Genomic DNA, 15,500 nt, shown 5'->3' on the forward strand with positions numbered 1-15,500 from the left:
AACAATATATCCTTTGTCATGACCTTGACTTTAGCTAGAGATCTGAAACGACACATTTAGTTGCATTATACAAATCTGAAATCTCTGACTACTAATTTGTTTCCCATAGAATTTGATGCTTCTATAATAAAAAAAAATACAAATAATTTCTTCCTTAGGTTGGCATAAAAACAACACATGGTTCCATTCATTACAACTTCAGATGTTTTCGGCCTTGAAATGCTTTTTGTCAGTAGGAAATTAAATAAAGGATATCGTATGTAGCTTAATGTCAAACAAAGTTGGTCACATTTTTTTAAAGATTAGGCTGTATAAATGTTTTTCAAGGCTAGTACACTTTCTGTCAAATTTAGTCAAATTCTGTTTTATGTTTATTCATGGTAATTTTTTAAGGTTTTTCTACTTTTAGTAACTTTATCCATATCTGATGGTAAACTGACAACATTTGTATAAACATTAAAGCTCTTTACATCAGTATGCTTAAGGTCTTGTTTGGTCAAATTCTATTTGGCAGTTTCAAAGAAGTTTTTCAAAGTTTTTTTTTATGACTTGGTCACAGTGGCCATATTTCAGGGTGGACTGGAATCTTGTGAATAAACCTGAAAGTTCAGGATGCTTTCAATCATGTTGGGTCAAAACTCCATTCAGTAGTTTTTGATAAGCTGTTGTTGTTAAAAAGAAATTTATGTTTAGCAATGATGGTCATATAAGATGGTTCATTAACCTCATTACAAATCTGAAAGCTCTTTCTGAAAAGTTGTTTAAAGAGCTTGACTACTTTTAGTAATGCAGGCAACATCTGAGGGCAAACTTGACCAATCATACAAATTAGAAAGTCCTCTTCCAGAATTCATCGTTCTAAATTTGGTAAAAACTGGTACAGTAGTTTATGAGAAGTTAGAAATAGCAAACGAGATGCATATTGCACAACAGATGCAGGAGAGAGACTCAAGAACTATACTTTGCTCACAGATGATTATAACATGGGCAACATATGTAGAATGTTTTATAAATTTTAGCTGTTTAGAAGGTGATATATTTACAGATGGATGGATGGGCAGACAGTGTTTCCCCTTTCTATGGATTTCTATCTTAACAGAAGGACCATCAACGTTTTAAAAAAAGTTTCTGACCGGATAAAATATTTACTGGTCCTCTAGATATGCTTTTCATAACCCTGTATCATTCTGAGTTGACCTAAAGAATACGCAACTACAATTTTGTGTGGACACGACCAGAAAATTATCAGAGTTGTTCTACAGGAAAAGTGCCCATTTAGAATACTGCAGAGGGTATCACAATATTTCCTGCTAAAGCATGGGGATAATAAGTTGTGTTTTATCCCATGCCATGCTCAAATTTAAAGAAAGTTGGGAAAACCCCCAGATGTAAAACAGTTTTCACATATTTGCATCCAAAAATTTTTTTTATCGCTCCTCTCACCTCTAACAGATCTTGCAGACTATAGGTCATATAGCCATTACACTGCCTATTCCCCACACCTTCTTTCAATCTTGGAATGACATTACACTGAAAAAAAGGAAAATGAAAATTGAAATGAATATATTATGACAGGTATACTTAATCAAGCACAAAACTAAATGATCTTCAAAACACTGAGCAATTGTCCGATATTTTCATACTGTAAGCTCCAAAAATTGAGTGAAAATACAGTCTTCATCAAATTTCTGCCAGTCCAAATAAGAAAGAGATCACTTTGCCAATGTCAATATAGATATGTTTGCATTAGTTATCTCCAAAATTAGGGATTGAAAATTTAGTGTCTTTCACTACGTTCTGAAGATTTTCACCTTTCAATTGGAATCTGGAATCATTAGAAAACACAAAGCTGACGAGACTTGATTGTACCACACATTTGAAACCTGATTGATTTACTGATCTTGCTCACAAATTATTTTTTTCTCGACTGCATTATTCAACTTTCAAAAACATAGTTGTTAAGTTGTTAGCTCAACCTTTGATATCTCAAATTTTGTTTTAAAGAGACACCGTTTCAAGTATCTAAGCCATTGAAAGTTTCTTGTAATCATTGTAAATCACATAAAGGCATGCTATGCACATATCCAGGCAGCATGTCTGGTTGCATTCTTAATTTTTCAATATGTAGATTTTTGTTATTGTAGGGTTTAACACCATTTTTCAGCATAATATAGGCAATATTATGCAGCCAGTATTAATGGTGGAAGAAGAAACCGGGAAATCCCCGGAAAGAACCACTGACCCACGAGAAGTAACTAGCAAGCTATCTCACATACCCACATTGGCCAAACTTGAGACTCAAACCCACACAGACAGAGGTGAGATGGCAGTGATCCATAATGGTGAGCGCTTTAGACCACTAGGCCGCTTGGGGTCCCTCATGATGGAGATATTTTATTTAACAGTAAGAAACAATAACATAATGATCCTAATGATGTTTTACATAAATTACCAGATATATTTAACAAAGACAAGTCTTAAAAATTTAATCCGGTCTTAATAAGATGTAAAAGACAGCAAATGAAACAATCTCCAGTGTGATACAGCAGGTACAATGTCAATGGACTATCATAGGAACCATGTTTCTAGGCTTTGAAATACAATAGGATACCCTGGGGTCTAGGTCACTTCCCATCAAGAGGAAGTCAACGCCTCCAGTGACAGATACATCAAGAGAACTATTGATCATTGAAAATCACCTAAAGGCCTCACATCACTGATACCTGAACCAATGCTGTCGCCTCCTGTTTGGGAGTGAGGACTGGTCCCTCATGAGGGATGGAAAGTGCCAGTGCTTGAGAAATCACACCTTTCCAAAGGTAGGGAAGAGGAGTACTATTGCTCAAACAGATCAGATGCTGATTCTAGTTCTCCAAACAGAGATTCTACAATCAGATCATTATCACCGGGTGTCATTAATAGAGTAACCATTCTTTCTCCATGTTACCATTAAATCCCAGTGGTAGTAAGAAGTCAGGCAATGCTTACCCAGCTAGGGTAGGGGATCAAATCAGTGTGCCCCCAACCCCCATGATTTCTTGTAATCCCTACAAAACTTTGGGACCCCTACTACCCAGTAGTGAGTCTTTCATTCCCCCCCCCCCATGACATAATAGATGTCTCTTCCTTGGTTCCAAAGTCAGACGAGGCAGGCCACAGACCTTCTCTGCCCCACCACCACCGTGGCGTGTCCAACAAAAGGGGTATCAGGGCAAGTCAAGCAGTGGAAGCCATGTCCTTCTGAAGAACTTGTGAAGTCAACCTGAAGGACGAGAAAATTTAAGCGAAGAGCCAATCCCACCACAGAATATGGTGTCCATTGCCCAGGGTCTGAAACTCAAGAGACAATAAAGGGGAGAATGTTGTTCAGTTTTGCAGTGAACAAGTCCACCAGAGGCTTTGGCCAACAAACTGAAAAGTGATTCTGCTACTGCTTGATGCAGAGACCATTCCATGAAAACAACTTTGTCTGTCCTGGACAGACTGTTGTCAAGAATGTTTCTTGATGGGAATGTGGCAAACTTGGAAGGTAACAGCATAAGACTCTCCCCAGCATAAAACGTTCCGGGCCTCCATTTCTGATTAAAAAAACTGGATGACGAGTGACAGACAGGTTGTGCTAACTCTGCCTTTCCTATTAAGCAAACAAAGGAATACCATAACATGTTTCTTTTTTTAGGAGTAAAATATAATTATCTAGAATGTAACTATTAATAGTAGCGTGCAATCTCTATTAAGTGATGGAGCGACTGACTCTTGTGTCTTCTGAAACATAGCAGTTAAAGGTTTATGTGCCCAAACATTAATGATTTTAAGTCGTAACTGTGTACCACCTTACAGAAAGTGAACAAATCAATAAGAACAAAGTGAACAAATCAATAAGAACATATTGACCACATTAATGTGACTTAGGCAGCCAGATGAAATACTGTACCATGAATTACTTTAACCTACATGAGGTTATGAGGTAACAAAGACTGAATTTATAACCAAACTAGTTTCTGAAAGCTAATGACCTTAACTAAGAGGAATTTATTAATGTCTGGAACAGCAACAACTTTCGCCAATCAAGTTAGATTTATCTCCGTCTTGTCTTAATATGTCATCCAAAAATGAATGAAGATCAATACAGCACATGAACCTATGATGTGGAGTCAGACTTGGTCTATGATGTACATATAATAAAACTTTTCTAGAATGGAAGGATGGTACATCTGCAGGGTTTTTCAATAATGGAAAAGCTACACAGTGGTTATACTTAACTTATTACTGATACTAAAAAGGTTGGACTGTACTTGGATAACACAAAAGTCAAATTCCATTGCACTTTCCCAGAATCAATGTTTAATTAAATCATTATCACTGCCTAATATATACCTAAAGGGTTACAAGTTAGCAATTTTTCCAATGTTCCCACCGTGATTAATGTTCCTTCCATTGCTGACGATTTAATAGATGAAAAACTTGTCTACAGAGAAAGTATTGGTCTACAGGCAAGTATGCTGGAATGTTTGGAGTTTTTCGTTAAAGAGATTAAATAAACACTCACTTTACACTGCTGGCTCCTCACGTGACCATCTTGTGTGATTGAGACGGAAGGTGATGAAGATGAGTTCCACGTTTCCTGATCATCTAAACATGAGTTACATTTTACAACTGGAACAAAAAATTAAAGAACGTTACTCTGCTAGAAATTGCAATGATCAATGAACAATTCAAAATTTATGTTAAAAGCACAAAGACGCCATAGAACATCTAAAAGTGGTGTTTATAGGCAAGTGGTATTTATATGCAGATAAACAATTTATGTATAACACAGAGCATGGACAGAGCTCAAAATTAAGCAATGTATTGCACAATTTACACAAACAAATTGAGTAAATATTTACACAAAACAATTCAATTTTAAGAATTTTGTCCAAAGTTTTCAGCACAATAGCCAATATTTTACAATGGAAGTTTATATCAATATAAACTGCAATTAGAACAAATTCCTTATATACAGGTGGTTGCTATATAGCAAGTGTGACTGTATAGTCTAACTTCAACAAACTGACAACTGTCATTAAAAAAAATGGGATAAAGCTAATAACAAGGTTTCAATTGAATAACTTAACAAGGTTCAAGGATTTTAATTGCCCTCATTTATATAAAACTGCCTGTAAAATCTGGATCTAACGCAAAAATTATGAGTTACTAGTAGATTATAGTTGGCTCTGGTGATTATGGAAAAGCAGGTCTCAATGACCTAGACCTCTGATCAAGGTATGTAGCCTTGAACTAAATTTATTGTGCAGATACCATTATCTTCTAAGACGTGCCATATAACCATGACCATTGATCTTTATACCCAGGAATCTATAAAGTTATTTATTACCAAAAGAGCAAGCACCCACAAAGTCTTGTCAAGGAACTTACTCTACAACAAAGGTTATTCTGCAAAACCCATTTTTCTTTCAGGCATAATGACCTCTGACCTTCTGACTTCAAAGTCAACGTGTCTTCATGCCTTTAGTGCAAGTCTTCCACAAAGTTAAGTCATAATATATGGTCTAGAACTAAAGTGATTATGCAAAAACCAATTTTCTTCTTTCAGTCAAAGGGATTGTAACCTTTCAACTTACAACCCCTACATCAATTTTGTGCAGGAACCATTTGTCATCTTTTAGTCAGTGACCTTGACATTTTTGACCCCTAAATCATCAGACTTCTTCCTTACCCCAAGTGTAAGCCACTCACAAAGTCTGGCCCAGTTCTATGATTTTAAAAGTTATTGTGTTCAAACCAATTTTCCTCTTTCAGTCTCACTGACCTTGATCTCTGACCTTTTAAACCCCATATCAATACCCTTCTTCCTTACCCAAAATGAAAGCCATCCCCAAAGTTTTGTAGATGGTAAAGAAGTGAAGGTTTTTGTGTGGAAACAAAAAGGGAACAGATGGACAGACATCACAACATAATTTGCACTGCCTCGTGGAAGGCATATAAAAATGCATTACATAACAAAAGCAATAATCATTAAAAAATAATATCCACAAGTTTAAAGGAGACATGAAATGAGAATCAAAAGCCAATATACATATCTCCAAAATAAATAAACATGAAAAAAATGCTATACTTCTCTCTGCTGATCAGTGACAATGTTGTCAATTAATCTTAACCAAGCAGATTTTCTCTAGGAAAATCATTTACTTATTAGGTGGCATGGCTATGTACAGGCAAGTCTCTGTGATGTCACATAAAAGAGAGCAACAGATTAACAAAGATAATTAAGACTGTTTGTAACTATGTCAAAATGGTGTGAACAGTCAAGTCCTGACTCAGTCATAATTATATCTGAAAGCAGTGATGCAATTTACACCCATTTCCAAGCATTCAGATATAACATGGTACCAGCAAAAAACTGTGTAAGCCATGGGAATGACTGCTGCCTGCGTGTGTTGTGATATTATACCTGCACAGAAATCTTGATAACCTTGAACAATGATATCATGACTACTGCCATTGAAAGAGTGACACCTATGACAGCCATTCACATGCTATACAACAACGAGCAATATGCTGCAAAGCATCTTTAACTATTGCTTTTCTGAGCACTGCATCGCAAACAACACCCAACCATATCCCATCAATGTATCTTCTTCAAGTCCCTAAAACTAGCCCGTTGTGGAGTTTGACAAGCCATGTGCTGATAAAATAACAAGGTCTTCACAATCTTCCTAATAAGAAGTGCAAGATAAATGACACCAAACTGCACACACTTCACCAGTTCATGAAATCCTAAGTATAACCTCAGTTTTGTACAATAAACATAGCTGCACATCATCTGTAGACTGCTTCTCCAAGCCTGTCAATAGTTGCCATTTTCAGATATTAATCTTGCCATTTTTAGATTATCAATGATCGTTTTACTTAAATATACTTAAATATCTTGTGGAAAAATGTCTGAAAATCAATATTTTTTCAGATATACGTTACAAATAGCTGTTATTTGCCAGCTAATGTATATGCATAATGCAAGAGAGGTTTATATGCATAATGCATGAGAGGTTTATATGCATAATGCAAGAGAGGTTTATATGCATAATGCAAGAGAGGTTTATATGCACAATGCAAGAGAGGTTTATATGCATAATGCATGAGAGGTTTCTATGCATAATGCAAGAGAGGTTTATATGTATAATGCATGAGAGGTTTATCTTCAATAAAGGTTCCATGGATCACCAAATGAAACCCGTCAATGGAATTAGCATATCAATCAATCAAAAACTTAAAACACCTGGATGCAGAAACTGATGTAGCAATCATATGACTTCCAAGTATCTTCACATTGCTAAAGATGATGACATCAATGGCGATGCCAGAAAAGTGATACCTATCTTTCGCCATTCGTCCGTTTGAAACAAAGTGTAGGAGAAAATATAGACTACTACCATTCTGACCATAACAGACACCATCTGAGCAACTGGAGTGTGAGCTGTCTGTGCAACCAGGCAGACAAAGTTTTTCACAACCCTCGGCTCCTGACGAGTACCCATAGTCACTGAACTGGCTTCCTATGTGAGTTGGCTTCTGGCCTAGCTGCGGACTACCTGGACTTGCAGCATCACATTTACGGCAACTCTCCAAGGAGGCAAGCGTGGTGTTGGAATTATGATCAGCACAGTTATGATGAGCCTCAAAAGGTGTGGATCCACAGGAAGAAGTCTTCACTGTAGAACTGGCTTTATCACACTGAAAGGACACAGAATGGAATATTACTGTACATCACAAATTTTTGCAAGCACAAAGAACAAATAATAAAATATCAACAATAACCTATTGTGAATTCACATTACCAATTTTCAAGAATTTAACTACTGATTAAGTGAACAAATTTAAATATCCAACAAAAAGCAATTTACCTATTAATATAAGAGAAACCAGCAAACCGTCAAAGTCTACAAATTTAAGTACTGATGAAATTGGAATTTGTTGCAAGACCAATAAATTTAACCTCTACAAAAATAAATCAATACTGTAAACATACTGAATGCTCTGCATTTCTGACAGTTAAAGATCACCGTACCACTTTTTGTACGATGCCATCTAGGCAAAAATGACATCAACTGAAATTCCAAGATGCCATCCCCAATCTGTTGGCATGCTAGAATTCGTAGTTATTAGTTAAAACAGACCTGGGTAGCCTATAATCAGTAATCATAATCTGAGTAATTGATTACTAATTGTAAAAATAATTAAAAATAACTAATCAGAAATATGTTGATTACCAGTTTTGTCCAAACTTTTGGGATACCCAAGTTTTCAGACACCCATAATTTTTTCTCTGAACTTATATTTAATGCACCCTTGGCCTAATTCACAGGTTTTACTCAAATGAAGTCTTTTCTTAACTCTTCTTACGTATTTAATTAATAATGGATAATTACTCATTCACTTTGCTATTATCTTTTGTACCTGGCTTATCCAACTAGCGGTGCACAACTTTTGATGTAGAGTTTGATTTATACAGACATGATCACGGTCAGTGACAATGGAGTCTACTGGTAGCATGTGTTTGATATATTTCAATCGTTTCCATTACCAGCTAAAAAACGTTGCACGTATCATATTTTAAGCTAAGGAAACTTGTTCAAAATGGGTATATAACATTCAAAATATTTTAAAATTAGCCAGCACCATACTAGTCATATGATGGCCAAACTAAGAAGATCAAAGAGTGGTGTCACCAGTGGTGATTCCAGTTCAGATATCATGATTTCCACCAAAGAAAGAGCTTACTGAAACAAAAGACTGGGTTCAATAATGAATGGAATACTTCATACATTGGGATGGAGGTAAGCATTTCATATTGTTAAATTTAATTTTGGTTCAGATCTATTACCAGAGTTAAACAATGCTATGGGCACAGTTACAATATATTTTGTTTTTAATGTACTAGTTATATTTGTGATTGTTGTCATGATGAGGAATGAAAGATGCATTTATCCAGGAGCTGCGCAAATATTTACATAAGTATACTCTGACCATGAGAAAAATAGTTTGCTCAGTAAACCTTAAATGGGATCTGCCCTAATAATAAAAGTAAGAAAAAACAATTTTTATCTTCTGAAAACTTGTACAGAAAAGTGTTGAGTTGTTCCTTTATTTACATCTGAAATATATCTCCAACAATAAACAACTACTTTATAATTGAAATGTATTATGTAAAGTGGGTCGGTCTTTTTTTAATCACTAAATCGCTGCATTAATATGTATAATCATTATATTTGTCAGACTTTCTGATAAAAACAAAATAACCAAAATTAGTGGCATAAAAAGTGTTAGCTAAGTTCGGGTGCTACTAGAAGAACACTGCCCCTGGGTGTCTCGTGCTTAAATTTTGAAGATTTCGATCTGATATACTTTGATAATCACAAAATTTGTGGGATTATGATGTTATTTCCATTTCTATCAACATGGCAATTTTTAATTATACCGAACGACTCCTAGTGTGTGCCTCAAACTTAAGAGTTTTTAATCCAAGTTCAAGTTCTTTTCTCAGTTTTGTTACTATAACACCTGCTATCAAACTGTACACATACTATTTGAAAACCGTGTCAACAGTAATGAACTGACATTATGAAATGCAATCCTAAATGTAATGAAATTATTCTTTACTGACTCTTAGTAACAACATTCTCTCAGAAAGCTCTTCATCCAACTACCTAGTGTGATACTGCCTAAGAAATAGACACCTATTTTATGATTCTTCATTCATTGAGAAATTAGGAAAAGGAAAACAACAGACCTTTCTCTGTTTTCAGTCGCAATCTGTGATTGTCAACTGCACACAATCCATCACGTTTTACTTGAACTGACTGCATTCAGTAAATGAGTGGCCGATTGGTTCATTCTAGAATGACATTACATGTAATAGCAAACTAAGCCTTAGTCAAGAGATGTAATGTGGTCAAAGTTTGGACAATGCAATTAGTTTTAATGGTAAATTTCAGGAACTCGCACATTTGAACGGAGAAGATGATTTTTAATCAACACACAGTATTTAAGAAAATGCATGAAATAGACATTTTCTCCATAACTGAAATTTCTTCTGAATTCCTATTTCACCTGAACTCAATTATACCATGAGCAGATGGGAACAAATCAATGCTGCAGTTATCTTGCAGTTAGTTCTCTATCTTTGTTTTGAGACCACTCTGGTAGCCTATTGGTTAGAGCATCCTCCTTGCAAGTGGGAGGTTGTGGGTTTGAACCCCTGCAGAGTCATACCAAAGACTTATAAAAATGGTACTAACAGCTGCCTTGCTTGGCACTCAGCATTAAGAGGTTAGTGTAAGGACTGGTTGGCCTGTGTCAGGATAATATGACTGGGTGGGACATCATGCTACACGTCTGCGGCATGATGCCCCAGTGCTAATCATCATTACAAACTGCCACACTGCAGACATTATAGCAATATGGCTGTAAAATTGTTAAAGCTACATTAAAAAATCCAAATCACACAAACACACACCTTTGTTTTGTCTTTACAAGTAAATCCGGACAACTTTTCACAACCAAATCCTTGCATTTCCCATAATTTTTCCAATTCATAATCCACATTTTCTTTTTCTTTTAAATATTTGTTTACCATGATATTGCAAATGAATGTAAAACACAATGCACAGTACCATTATTTGGTATTCAGGGAAAGTTTACTAGGCAGGCTGAGGCAAGTCAAGACCAGGGGATAATTTTGCAGTTAAAAATAATAATTTTAAACTTCACTTTACTTCAGAAGTTTATGTCCTGTTCCTAATTACACTAAATGAACAGTACTCAATACAGACTTCACAGAATGAAGTACGGGGTTGACTTGTTCCAGAATGAATCAGGAATGAATCCCTAATAATGTCGTATGATGATCCATTGAAATGGTGGAAAGCAAGTTTCCACTAGTTGAAAAAGTAGCCAGGAAAAGGTTATGCATTCCTGCAACTTTCATGCCATCAAAGAGTCTGTAGAATAGCAGGAGACATTATTACCGCACAGAGAGCTGCTTTGAGTTTAGACTTTGATATGTTAATTTTTCCTCAGGAAAAATATACAGTGACTTATTTAGCACCTTGCTAACAAAATTAAAAAAGACAGTTCAAATATTTTGAGACATTTAAAACAATCCTCCTGTTAAGTTTACTTAAAACATAGACAGACTCAAAATGGCAGTAAGATGATTTTACTGTTTTTAGGTGTTTGTAGATTTGTTTTATTATGTTAATTTTATATGTACAACTGACTACCATCTGAAGTCTTACAAGGTAACATCACTTAAGAGTTGTATTTTTCAAGCAGTAAATGTTACAGTGATTATTTTGTTGTTTTCATTATGTGGTACTGTATTGCATTATGTACTGCGTTACGAGTTTGTTACATCACACTATACCTCAATACAGTTTTAGGCATATCACTGAACCCAAACTGTAGAGCAGCTGATACACTAATGACTGTTGTTGTTGTTGTTGTTGTAGGGTTTAACGCCATTTTTCAGCACATGATAGGCTATACATGGTAGCCAGTATTAATGATGCAGGAAGAACCCGGGAAAACCCCCAGAAAGAACCACTGACCCACGAGAAGCTTTCTCACATACCTACACTGGCTGAATCCGAGACTCGAACCCACGCAGACAGAGGTGAGCTGGCAGTGATCCATAACGGAGAGTGCTTTAGACCACTCAGCCACTCGGGGCCCCCACTAATGACTGTGAATACTTTTTATGTTAAATACTGTATCCAATTAACATTTTGATTAATTCCATAGATCTTTCAATAATGGTTTATGCAGGACAAAAAACATAAGATTATCTTCCATTCTCCTGTATCTCCAAATTTGCTTGACAATGCATCATGAAATGGACATATTCCATTATAGGGATGGGTTCTTCATAATGGAAATCTTGGAATTGATTATCCAAGGCCTATGATCAAATCAAAATCTTTTACAAACAAAAGGACAGGAATTAATGTCACTGGAACAACATCCATACCACCAAGCCTGCCATGACAAAGGAAGTTCATGTGTTAATCAAAACTGCTACTGCTGAACTTTGCTCTGACACATAAATATGTAATGTGCAAAACAAGTTCGACTGTGCATAAAAAAAACTTACCTACTAAGGGATTGCATTCTTCTTAAAAAGTTATGAAAATTTCCACACTGATTTGAACTCCCAACTTTACATTTTATATCAATATATAAACAGTTAGGTAAAACTGACAATCCAATATCATTGGCAAGTAACTAGTAAACATCTTGGTCTTTGGGCCTGTAAGTAGTAAACAGCTCTGTCTTTGGGCATGTATGTAGTAAACATCTTTGGGCGTGTAAGGAGTAAACATCTTTTGGCATGTAGGTAGTAAACATCTCGGTCTTTGGGCATGTAAGTAGTAAACATCTCGGTCTTTGGGCATGTTAAGTAGTAAACATCTCAGTCTTTGGGCATGTAGGTAGTAAACATCTCGGTCTTTGGGCATGTAAGTAGTAAACATCTCGGTCTTTGGGCATGTAAGTAGTAAACATCTCGGTCTTTGGGCATGTAAGTAGTAAACATCTCGGTCTTTGGGCATGTAAGTAGTAAACATCTCGGTCTTCAGATTGTTTAGTCAATGATATCATTTACACAACAGTGACATCATTCACATCACCCCTCTTCCTGAACTGCAGAGTCAGACTGGTAGCTTCACAATGCATCATAGGTCAAAAGAATGAAAATTTCATACTTTTTCAAAGATGGAAGATGACAGTTAAATGTGGTCTCTTAAGCACTTAAACTGATGCAACTGTCAGCAAATGAATTTATTTCATAATCACCGTAAATTCTTTACATCAATGTGTACTGCAACCATGTTTTATGATCTCATGCAATCAACATAAAATACAGATTAAGTTAAAGCAAAACATACGTGACATATTTCTTTATCCTCTTTAGTGGTCTGGTCTTCTTCGGAGGATATGGGACCAGATTTGGCTTTCTTCTTTTTTCTTTTTTGTCGTTTCTGCTCCCGTCTATGCTCCTTGACTCTTTCCTCTTCCAGAAGTTCTTCACAAAGCAGTTCTAGATTGGACACCCCTTGTTTCCTCTCTAGAGCCATCTGATATAAGATGTAGTTTAAGATAGGACTATTATGTGACTATTGCCTTTTGCAGACTATCATATTTCAGTGTAAAACAAAATGAAACTTATTATCACATGCATTATTAACTAACAGAATTAAGAGCAGAATGCGTTCTTTTATACAAATAATTTTTTTGGGTCCCATTATGAATGAACATGTACACTGATAATACACACAAATATATTTAACATTAGGCAAATACTTGTGAAAAATAGACACACCACCTTCAAAATACATCAAATTACCCAGCACCCAATTAGCTCCATGTCTGCCTGGCAACAAAGAATAGAGATTGATGTCACCAATGGTGATTCCGATTCAGACAGAATGATTCACCCCAAATACCAAGCTTATGAAATAAAGAATGTGGTTCAATAACAAATGGAAGACTTTATATTCTTGCATGAAATCTGATAGGTCATACTGCAAGTTTTCCATACTGATACATTTTGGGGTTCAGATCTACCTAATTATCAACAAGTAAGATGGGTGGTGAGCTATTGCTCTGGAACAATACAATATTTTTGATTTTATGGAAGTATCTTGATTTAATTTAGATTGTTCTTGTCCTTTTCTCTTTTGGAATATATTCAATGAAATGAAAGCTGCAATTTATCTATGAGTTGCTCTTAAATTAACATAGTAAAATAGTTTGATCAGTAGACCTTCACCTAAGATTATGCTGCCCTAATAATTTCTCACATCGTTTGCTCTCTACCCAAGCATGAAAAGGAAAAAAAAATTTTTTCTGATATTACCTGTTTCGAAAATGTATAAATACAAAGTGCTGGGTTATTCTTTCATTTATATTTGAAATATTTTTCCAACAACAAACAACCAATCTGCAATTGGAAAGTGATGATATTTTTCTTGGATCCACATCTCCACTTATCACACTTTCAGCCGAGTACAAAGTTTGATGATATGTAGTGACACAATTTAAGGCAGCTCTTGGTGCTTATCAAGGAAGCCTATGTCCTTTAGAGAGGCACTGAACAAATCAATGTCCATTAGACAGGTATTGAACAAATCAATGTATCCATGTCCTTTAGACAGGCACTGAACAAATCAATGTCTCCATGTCCTTTAGACAGGCACTGAACAAATCAATCACCTCTGCAAATAACACTGAATCTTGGTTTAGTGAAAATGCCAGGAATTATTTTCACAAAAAGATTACAAAATTACAAACCTCAAAACTTTGCTTAAGAGCATCAACACCAAGGTAAAAGAGGATCTGCCAAGTCTGTTCCTCAGATTTAAGCTTCTGCAAAATTTTGTGCAGTCTCTCAAACGTGTGAATTCCAAGACATGTCAGAACTTCTTCCTGTGCAATGTCTAGTGTTTTGGCATGTCTATCACGCCGCTGACTGGAAGAACAAAACAAACAAAAAATAAGTGCATCATGAGCAAGCAGAAGGAATGGTTTTACATTGATAAATTTAACAATGATAAATACTCAGAGGAAGGCACTTAAAAACAAGCACTTTTAAGACAAGAAGCTAAAGTAAGGTCTTTTTCATCAAAATACTTAAGTGCAGCCCCCATGTACATTTTTCAAACAGCAACCCCCATGTACATTTTTGGACACATAATACATTTATCATGAGACTGAATACTTAATGGAACATACCATTTCTGGGGAATAATCATAATCATACAAATTACAGCATTAGAAAAATTCTAGAGAAAAGAGACCCAAACTGCATCAAATATTATCTTTAATTATTAACCATCTATGAAAGATAATAAAGAACAACTAATGAGTAATCTATTTAGTGTTAAACTTGACATTCTGAATATCAGTGCATTAGGAGAAACAGTGTCTCAGATTCATGGACAACAATTATCAAAGTTCTGGAAATAGAACTTTTGAGATAAATCACTGATGCCATTATAGTAGAAACCTGAGAAAAAAAAACTACTGCAAACAATGAAACATTCAGCCTACCTTCCCACCAACTCAGGTTCAGCTCTATCGATGAGACGAGTAATGAAATCAGTATCACAGAGCATGTGGATGTGTCTCTCTTGGGGACAACAGCGCAGTCCCTCGTACAGTGCAGGACAGTATGCCTTCTCCTTGGAACTATCCACCTCGCCAACAAGGATCCTATATGCCTGCAGGACCTTTGATTTACATTCTGAGCAAAACCTGAATGGGAGCATAACAAAACTGTCTAATTATGAAAAGAAAACCACCATTGGCAGTATGGCTCTATTGCAAAAGATGATTATAATAAATTCATTTTTATTTGACAAGAACAAAAATTAGCAGATATGTCTAAATACCAACTTGTACATCAATTTCTGACCAACAACATCTGAGAAAATAACCTAAAC

At 35.6% G+C, this 15,500-nt stretch overlaps 1 protein-coding gene across 1 annotated transcript in view; it reads right to left on the reverse strand.

Moving 5' to 3' along the window:
• LOC149777143 (gametogenetin-binding protein 2-like) overlaps positions 1-15,500 on the reverse strand; it is a 46,232-nt gene that overhangs the window by 8,920 nt on the left and 21,812 nt on the right. Inside the window, exons 6-11 of the mRNA XM_089941834.1 lie at positions 15,109-15,312; positions 14,350-14,527; positions 12,945-13,133; positions 7,434-7,734; positions 4,550-4,656; positions 1,444-1,530 (exon numbers count right to left, since the gene is read on the reverse strand). Of these exons, the coding sequence (XP_089797960.1) occupies positions 1,444-1,530; positions 4,550-4,656; positions 7,434-7,734; positions 12,945-13,133; positions 14,350-14,527; positions 15,109-15,312 (1,066 nt within the window). The remainder of the gene's footprint in view (positions 1-1,443; positions 1,531-4,549; positions 4,657-7,433; positions 7,735-12,944; positions 13,134-14,349; positions 14,528-15,108; positions 15,313-15,500) is intronic.

Source organism: Sinohyriopsis cumingii, chromosome 18 (genome assembly GCF_028554795.1).
Source record: "Sinohyriopsis cumingii isolate HCF-2022 chromosome 18, ASM2855479v2, whole genome shotgun sequence".
Classification (NCBI taxonomy): domain Eukaryota; kingdom Metazoa; phylum Mollusca; class Bivalvia; order Unionida; family Unionidae; genus Sinohyriopsis; species Sinohyriopsis cumingii.